Source organism: Diceros bicornis, chromosome 26 (assembly GCF_020826845.1).
Source record: "Diceros bicornis minor isolate mBicDic1 chromosome 26, mDicBic1.mat.cur, whole genome shotgun sequence".
Taxonomy (NCBI): Eukaryota; Metazoa; Chordata; class Mammalia; order Perissodactyla; family Rhinocerotidae; genus Diceros; species Diceros bicornis.
The window spans coordinates 9,954,253-9,963,952 of record NC_080765.1 but is presented as its reverse complement, the minus strand read 5'-3'; the positions used below and the strand labels follow the sequence as shown (position 1 = coordinate 9,963,952).

Below are 9,700 nucleotides of genomic sequence, written 5' to 3'. Positions count from 1 at the left end.
AACAAATTTAAGGTGGACTCCTCTCCCAGGGACCCAGAACGCATGGGGCCTTGGAGAAACCACTGGGTTTCTGGTCTCAGATCTAATACTTGGCAAATAGGTTAATATTTCTGAGCCTCAGTTTTCAAATTTGTAAAATGGGAATACAATATTCTCTACATATGGTTGCAATAAACACCAAATAAGATAATGCACATAAGTACTTAGCCACTGATTGGCACACGGCGGGCCCTTTTAAAAGCAATAAAACGACGAGGAAGACCAAGCGCCTACTCTTTCCCACGCGCATGCTCGGCCCTCGACGCGCCCGCAAGCCCGCCCCGGCGAGTCCCCAAGCGTGCGCGTGTGCGACCGGAACCCCAGGCGGGGCCAGAGGTGAAGGGGCGGGACCTCCGCAGTACGCCTGCGCCGTGGGAGGCCGGGCGCCGAGAGGGCGGGGCTGCGCAGGCGCGCAGGGCGCCCCGGCCCTGGAGCATAAACAAGAGCGGGGCTGGCATGAGGCGGCGGTTGATCCCCGAGCAGCGAGTGGCGGCCACTGGGGCTGCGAGCGGGGCCCGGCGCCGACCCTGAGCGCACCCGAGCCGGCCTCCCGCGCGCAAGCCCCTGGCTGGGCCCAGCGGCCCGCCCGTCCGCCGCGCGCCCACCATGAACCTGGCGAGTCAGAGCGGCGAGGCCGGCGCCGGCCAGCTGCTCTTCGCCAACTTCAACCAGGACAACACGTAAGGCCGGGCGGGGGCTGGGGACGGGGACGGGGCCGCTGCCGGGAGCCAGGCTAGGGGGCTGGGGACCTCGGGCTGCCCAAGTCCGCCCCGAGTTCGAAGGCTCGGAGGCCCGGCCCGGCCTGCCAGCGGCCCGAGGCGGGCAGGGGCGTCCCCGGGGGCGGGCCGGGGCGTGGAGGGAGGGGCGCCCTCCTGGGACTGCGATCCCTGGGCGGGAAGGGTGATGGGGATAGATATTTCTCCCACCGACGGGAAGACTTTCTCTTTTGGGCCCCCACTTCCCACAGAGTTGTAGTAGAACTTCGTGGCTTGACCTGTTGTCTCAGCCGCCTTTGGAGCGGTGGAAGTGGATTTCTTCCTTACATCCCGCCTCCCCCTTTATCCTCTGCTCTCTTCCCCCACTCTTTCCCTCTTCAGGCCCTTCTCCTTGTCTCCTCATCATCTCAGGGCCCCTTCCCCCGCTTTTATGTCTTGTTTTTCCTGTCTCGCTTTTCTTTTTGGCAGGTAACTTTGATGTTCTCCCCGAGCAAGAAACAAACTTGGTAATAATCCTGGCATCTGATCTGGATAGAAAGTGAGCCGAGGGGGATGTGACAGAGAAATAATTCCCTAGGAGTTTCCCTGGAGTCACGGGGCTTCAGGGAATGGGCCATCCCTAGGGGAAGAGAGGCTCTTGATGCCAACCCGTGGATTTGGAACACTGTTTGTCCAAAGCCATCTGGGTTTGAAACCAATTCTTCAGAGGCTGTCTCGGGTGACCTGTGGGGATAGTTTAATAGATGAGGTTTCTGGAGAAGGAAGGATGAGTTAGGAGACTGGAAGGGAGGAGAGCCATCTTGGGAAGTGAGTAAGGGGAAGTGATGTAAGAGAGAAGGAGTGGGTCATTGGCTTCATACTGAGTAGTTGGTTCAGTCGTTACTGGCGGAATGGAATCAGCAAAGCGGAAAATGAGATTTTTTTTTTTAGTTAAAAGTTAATTGTAGGATGGCAAGCAGCATGCAAGTCAGTGGTATGCTGTGGGTGCTCAGTAGCACCTTCGCCGAGTTGTGAAACTAGTGCAGACAGTCCCAAAGTGGAGCTGTACTGAGAGTTGAGCAGGAGCAGATCACCTGCTCCAGCCACAGATGAGGAAACCAAAGTTCAGAGCTGTGCCTGCATCTTACAGTTGGTTACTAGTGGGTTGAGGGCGGGACTGGAATGTAGGTTTCCTGGATTCTCTTGTTCTTTCCACTCTGCCATGCTGTTTTTTTACCTACAGAGTGGGATTCTGAGGACAGTGAATTTAGACATCATACGGTAGCACTCTTTAAAGATTAACACTACCAAATACCATAGTGGGCTGTGTGACCAAAAGCCAGTACAGCAAAAACAATTTGGACAACCTGTTGCAGGTGGTTATAAATGGGATAGACTATATTATATTAATCCAGGTAGGGAAGAGGACATTTCAAACCAACTGTGATTTGGTTTTTAAGCCCTTAATATTTTGAGACCAGTAAGAAATGGTAGCTTTATGGTTTTTTATGTCTTATATAAATTAGAGAATTTCTAAAACATTTTCTGCCACTTGTACAATTTTTCACTAATCATTTATATTGACAGGAAATCGAGAAAGCATTCTCTTTGCTGTTCTTTCAAATAGGCTACCAGGTTACCTGTAGAATAGAAGGATGTCACTCTGTCTGGCCTGAAATAAGACCTGTTCGCACTTGGAAATCATGTGCTTCTTTACTCCTCTGTGAGTCCTGAAGTTATTAGTTCAAGAGATTTCTGTGTTAGAATTTTGAGTTGCCAAAGAGACCTTGGTATAGTATGAACATAAGTTGTAAGGAGTAGTAAGTTAGGATTATAGTAAAAGTTTATTGATTAAAATGTCTGTAATTTGTTTTAAATCTACACTTGAAAGAAATAACAAAAGTTCTCGGGGAAAGGCTTTACAGTTTATGCCTTTCCCTCCTTTGCCCACCTCCAGAGTTTATTTTAATAGAGGAACGCGGTTTTTCGCAAGACAAAGAATATTAGTCTAGGACCCACATTCACTGTATTCAGTGAGGAAATCTGGAAGCCATTTCACTTAATAGAATACAAGTATGTTTACAGTAATGCTTAACAGCAGAATAGTCTTTGCATACCAAACTACATCTGTCCTGCCTTTCTTTTTGTACTGGTAATATGGATTTAAATATTGTGGTATTTTTTTCTCTGATTCTTATCCTAAAAGTGTGAATACGTTTTATTTGTTTTTTACCTTTTTTTTTTTTTTTTTTTACTAGAGCAGTGAAAGGGGCACCAGGAACAGCACATCTCAGTTATCTTGCTGTTGACTGATTATTTCCAATCCTAGTTTCTGAAAGTAACACTTTGGAAGGCTTATTTGGGAGGAATTTTTGGCTTTTTGAAATTAAAGTTAACTAATAATAAGTGCCAGAGTATCACTTGAATCTTAAATGGCACTGTCAGTGGGCACTACTCAGCTTGTGGGAGGTCAGTGGGATGGCAATGTCTGTTTTAAACTTCATTTCTGAAAGGGAGAGAATAAAGAAAGGGCCTTGATTTTCCAAGTCCTCTGTTTGCAGAATTGATGTTGTTAGCATCCAGGAAAGTTAAGATGTACAGACAACGAGGAGACGCTTGTCTTCAGCCGGTTTCTTCTTGGTTACAGTTATTGCTCTGGGAAGGTCACTTCTCTCCTCTTTTTCTTCATCAGTACATTGGGGAACTTGGGAGTAGATGGTTTTTAAGGATCCTTCAACCTTATGGTTCTGGGTCATTCTGCCTGCTAGGTGGAGGATGTGTTTGAGGAGGGCGGGGCAGTCTCTGAGGAGGATACTGTCCAACAGCAGTGGCAGATGGAAAGGAGCCTCGTTAGCCATCAGGACTTGGTGTGACCCATGTACGTGCATGATGCATTTAAGAAAGAAGTTAAGGTTACTCCCAAGTCTCTGGCTTGGGTTCTGGGTGAATATTGATAACATTATGGGAGAAAGATCAGAGAAGGCTTCGGTTTAGGGGGAAAAGGTGAACTCTGCTTTGGATTCTGTTGAGTTTGAAAGGCCTTAGGGATATCTGGGTGGGGGTCTGGGATGGAAATGACGGAGCTGGAGGCAAGGGCCTGTCACAGTGATAGACTTACTGAGGAGGGCTCCAGGGGCTACCTGGTCAATCGGCAGCAACAATTCAGGTTGCTTCCTTCTGGTGGATGTGGAGTGTTTCCGCTTAACCCTATAATCAGGTATGGCTCTTGCATGAAGCAGATAATGAAAAGGGAAACCTTTATGGATTGATCATTGGTAAGAGGGTAGAGAAAAGAAAAGTGAGTTAAGAAAAAGATCTGATTCACATTTTCATTTTTTAGTGGAAATCACTGTCTTTTAGATATCAAACGCTCAAGTTTAAATTCAGTGACAGACGAGTTAAAAATGGTGGATCAAACACACGCATTTATTTTGGCTTCTTTCCAAAACCCTAATAAATTGTTAATCATTAAAATATCAGAAAGAGGGCCGGCCCAGTGGTATAGTGGTTAAGTATGTGCGCTCCGCTGTGACGGCCCGGGATTTGGATTCCGGGCGCGCACCGACACACCGCTTGTCAAGCCATGCTGTGGGGGCGTCCCATATAAAGTGGAGGAAGATGGGCACAGATGTTAGCCCAGGGCCAGTCTCCCTCAGCCAAAAAAAAGAGGAGGATTGGCAGATGTTAGCTCAGGGCTGATCTTCCTCACACACACACACACGCAAAAATATCAGAAAGATACTTTAAAAGGCTTAAAGCTATAGGATGGAAAGAATGAGGAAGGAGACGCTAGCAACAAAATTTTGGAAGCTAGCAAGTGGTAAAGGAAAGTGGATCCTAAATTGCTAGTGGAGAAAGCAAGAACCAACCTAGTTTAAAACCACAGAAGCCCCCATAAGGCTCAGGACTGGCAGTCTGGGGAAGCTCCAGAAGTGGAAGAGGGTGTGTGTACAGTGAAAATAAAGAGGATTGACTCAAAGCGTGTTTCAGAAGCAGTCACTCTCTCCCGCTCTGTGAAGGACTGAGACCTCGCCTCAAGAGCGTGCAGTGGGGTCTCTGAATTTTGACACCAGGCACAGTTGAAGGCAGGGGGCTAGTAGTGAATGGGGAATTAGGTAAATATATCCTTTGTTCTGTTGTGGTTTGCTAGTTTTTCCCTTTGTCAGTAAAAGATCTCATTATATTACCTTAAAAAAAAACTTACTGCATAAACACTTATTGGAGAATAAGATTATTTATTAGGGGAATCTCATACGTATCTGTTACTGTACCTCTCCCATTAACATGTCTGCCATTGGTTGGTCAGGTGAATCATGAGAAATTATTAAAAGCAGAGTCTCCAGAGAGGGGTGTGAACCTGATTGTTGGTGTTTGAGATGTAAATATCAAACCTATTTACGTTTATTATCACCCTTTAAAAATGTCTACCTTTATAGATAAAGTATGTACTCATACTATACCATATATACATACCAAAAAGTAATTGGAATATTTTTTGCTTACATTTCTTACTGATTGGAGTGCATAATTTTGTAAACCATATGATTAAAATTCCAGCTAAGGTATTTGACATCCTAAATCAGTTCCTGAATATCTGATAGAACATCAGAGTTCTGATGTTTGATCAGCAAAGCCTAGTTTTAATGAATTCTTCGTGTTTGGAGCACAGCTAAGAACCTGGATATAAATCCAGCTTCTCATTAATTAATTAAAGCTCATTAATTTCGCCTATGGAAGAAGCCCCCTCTAAGCTTATTTTATGTATGATGCTGATAAGCATGATTTGGTTTCCAAGTAAGCAAGAAATTAGAAAGGGGAAGGGGCTGTTAATGATGGTAGGATAGTGACAGGAAAAGTGACAACTGTCAGCAAAACAAAAGATAGAACCTATTTTTATCAACCCAGGGCTAGTCTGACCGTTTGATGGGTACACAAAACCCTCAACTCCTGTTAGGGTCTGGGTAGGTCACTGTATTATGATAGTATAATAAGTTGTTTAATGATGTGAGTCCAGGACAGTGTTAAGGATTTGCCATCCGCTTGTCTTAAGAACACAGGAAAGTGTATAATACAAGAATGCCTTTTTTTTTTTTTTAATCAGAAATTATGGGAAAAAAAGTTTTGGTGCTTAAAATAGCAACCCTTAGTTATCTGGAAAACATTTTCCTGAACACCAATTTCCCAAAAGTTATAGATTGCTCAGATTTTGTTTTATTTTTAGCCTTCCTGGATGTTGTATTTTTGTTGGTTCTTTTATTACTTTTCAAAATATTTACAGGTAACAATACCTCATTACTTCATTGATACATTAATTCAATATAGTGAAGAATTTTTGCAAAGAAAAATTATAGGAGCTGGTAGAGTTTTGTTTCTGTTTATACTTCTAAGATGAACCAACTACAATTTAAAAATTTTGTAGTGCTTATAGCAACTCTATTCTTGGAATGTATTTCTTATACATATATGTGAAAGAGAGGTTGGAAATCGCAAGTTTTTAATAGACAAAATGGTCTTTAAAATAGCCCTAATTTTTATCTTGGCGTACAAATACTCATAGTATGAAATGTCTCATCTTTGTTTCTCGCCTTCTGGTTTATCTTCTGCCTCCACTTGTGTTCATGTTCTCCCAGACATCAAATATGAAAACGATCCTGGTATCTGATTCTTCACATGTCCCACTGCATTCTGTGTTATTGTTCTCTCACTCTCTCTGTTTCTAAAAGCTATGCTTTCTTGGTTTGTTTTTTTTTTTCCCCCTCTTGGTCAGTCATCTTCTGGAGAGTAGTAACCTTCGATGAGGAAGTACTTCATTTGGTGTCACAGCTCTCTGGTGCTAGGGGATCTAGAGAGCTCTTGAGGTCCCTCCAAGCCTCTGAGCAGAAGCGGGGTATTGGTGTTGGGTGGTGAATCTTAGAAATGAGCCTATCGAAATGGAGCCTTCGCTCTTTCCTTCTAGGCCAACTGTGTAGTCTTCCGATTCCAGATTTTAAGTTAGCTTTTTGGTGTGTTTTGTGTCCATCCCACTGTTCAGCTGTGGCCTAATGTAAGTGGTTAAGCTGCATTTGTTATGGCCTTACTGAAATGCAGCAAGATATCATCATCCCCCTAGCTTCTAAATATCTTTGTTCAAAATTTAGAATGTTAGCTTACTTAGCTTCTGGACTCTCACTTATACCGTATCATATCAAATCAGCTGAGAAACCCCACTTGGTTTTGAGGGGATCATTAATTTAGGGCTGATTGCTTTCATTTATATGTCAAACTTACCTTTCAAGTTTTTTAGGTTTTAAATAAAAATATTGTCTATTTTATTGACCTTTACCTTTTCCTGGCTGTGAGGTGTGGCATCTTCCTCTGCTACTTCCTCCTTCCTGCCCAGCCACCACTTACCTGGTGCACACTACATGAAGTTATTTGCTGTGCTAACTTGTGCTAGAGGTGATGGTTGCTGTTTGGTAATGTGGAGCTAGTCTGTGCATTATCACTGTCTACACGCATCAGCTCTTATTTCTGAATTTGGCTTTTTTGCAGGTCCCTAGCTGTTGGTAGTAAGTCCGGTTATAAATTTTTCTCCCTTTCTTCTGTGGATAAGCTGGAACAGATCTATGAATGCAGTAAGTGTTTGCTTTATTTTTCCTCCTTCTTAAACAAAATAGATAAGCTGTCCTTGACTTGGAATGTGGCTGAAGTCCAAATGCCCCTTGACCAACACCCTTCTGTCACCTCAGTCTCCCCAAGAGGGGACAATGATGAGCAGTTGGTCTGTGTTCTCCCAGGTCTCTTTCTGTGCGTTTGCGTACTTATAAATGTCCGCAGAGAAATACTTGTTTTATGGGTTGTCTTTTCAATACATGGTATCATACCTTGTATATTATTCTCTAATTTCTCCCCTTTTTTAATGCCATTTAAACCATTTAGGTTTCTGTCATAAAAGACTTCCAGAAAATTGAAAATTTTACAGCACCTGTGGGAATGATTTGTTTTCTTCAGTTGTCGTTTTATGGCCTTCGAGCAGCCGACTTGTCAGAGGCAGTGTGGAGTTGCAGAAGGATCATGAGCTTGACTTCTTGCTCGGTTACTATCCTCTGACTTCACATAGAGTGCTTCATCTCTGGACCTCAGATTCTTGGTTTTCGTGTGTGTGTGTGTGTGTATGTGTAGTGTGTGTGTGTGCGTGCACGTGTGTGTACAGTAGTACCTGCTAAATACATAGTAGTAGGTACACATCTCTCCCCGAGGGAGAGTATGATGGAAAGCTTTGGATTCTTCCCACATAGACAGTTTTTTTCTGTGCATTTATATAGTTACACATACACATAAAGATATACTTTTGGTTTTGTGTGTGTGGTTTTGTTTTATATAAGTGAGATTGTAATATGTTTTGTTCTTCATTTTTATTTTTAGAAACACATCTTTTTTCTTAATTGAGGTAATTGTAGATTTAGACACAGTTGTAAGAACTAATACAGATCCCTGTACCCTTCTCCCAGTTCCCCCAGTGGTCACATTTTGCAAAACTGTTGTCCAGTATCACCACCAAGGTAGCGGCATTGCTGTAATCCCTGTCTCCCTTCAGATTTGCCGTTTTACTTGTACTCTGTGTGTGTGTGTGTGTGTGTGTGTGTGTGTGTGTGTGTGTGTGTGTGTAAATTCTATACAGTCTTAACACCTGTGCAGATTCCTGTTTCCACCACAACCAAGACCCTGGACAGTTCCAACACCCCGGAGTCTTCCTGTTGCCCTTTTATAACCACACCTGCCTCTCCCACTCCCAGCCCTCATCCCTGGCAACCACTAATGTGTCTCCTCAAATGCTGTCATTTCAGCAATGTTATATAAATGGAAGTATGTAACCTTTGGGATTGGCTTTTTCGTGCAGCGTGAAATTCCCTGGAAATTCATCCAAGCTGTTGTGTGTGTCAGTAGTTGATTCCTTTTTGTTACTGAGCTGTATTCCATGGTGTGGATGTTCCCCAGTTTGTTTAACCGTTCACCTGCTAAAGGACATCTGGACTAATTCCAGGTTTTCGCTATTACAGATAATGCTGCTGTGAACATTCATATACAGGGTTTTGTGTGGACCTAAGTTCATTTCTCTGGGATAAATGTCTGAGTGCAATTGTGGGTCACACGGTAGTTGTATGTTTGGCTTTTCTAAAGAAACTACCAAACTGTTTTCCAGGGTGGCTGTACCATTTCACATTCCCACCAATAATGTTTGAGTGATCCGGTTTCTCTGCAGCCTTGCCAGCATTGGTGTTATCACTGTTTTTTATTTTATCCATTCTGATAGATGTGTGCAGTGCTATCTCGTTGTGGTTTTAATTTGTATTTCCCTAATGGCTAATGATGCTGAACATCTTTCTGTGTGCTTATTTGCCATCTGTATATTCTCTTCCGTGAAATATCTGTTCGTGTTTTTGCCCCCTTGCTAATTGGATTATTTGGTTTTTATAATGTTGAGTTTTGAGAGTTCTTTATGTATTCTAATATTAGTCCTTTGCCAGATATGTGGTTTGTAAATATTTCTCTGTGCATGGCCCTGACCTAAGGTAAGAATCCTTGTGATGGAGATTTGGGGAGGTCCGCATTCACAGTGTACTCCTTGTAATTAGTCACAGTGGGGTGTGGAGTCAGGGAGAGAGTGACTATTTATCATTTTAGTTATCTTCATGAGCACGCGGTTTTGGGGAGTTGGGTTTCTTTATTAATAAGGCCAGGATCTCCTTCCTGGTGTTCTAGCATTATCAACTTGGCTTTCACCGTGGTTTGGTGTTCCTTCCATTTTGGAATTCTGCTTACCTATTAGTATCTCTTAAGGAGGGGGAGATTCAGTGAACTGATGTGAATAGACATCTCTTATTCATTCTTGGTTCTACTCACTCCATACACATTTACTGAGGACCTGCCGTGTGCCAGCCTAGTTCTGGTTGTGGAGATGCAGTAATGACAGAGTTCTGGCTCTT

General features: G+C 43.4%; 1 protein-coding gene across 1 annotated transcript in view; it reads left to right on the top strand.

Annotated features, from left to right (window-relative positions):
- The first annotated feature begins 481 nt into the window (after positions 1-481).
- Positions 482-9,700, top strand: part of WIPI2 (WD repeat domain, phosphoinositide interacting 2) — a 37,636-nt gene continuing 28,417 nt past the window's right edge. The window contains exons 1-2 of the mRNA XM_058569375.1: positions 482-719; positions 7,266-7,348. Of these exons, the coding sequence (XP_058425358.1) occupies positions 646-719; positions 7,266-7,348 (157 nt within the window). The 5' untranslated portion in view covers positions 482-645. The remainder of the gene's footprint in view (positions 720-7,265; positions 7,349-9,700) is intronic.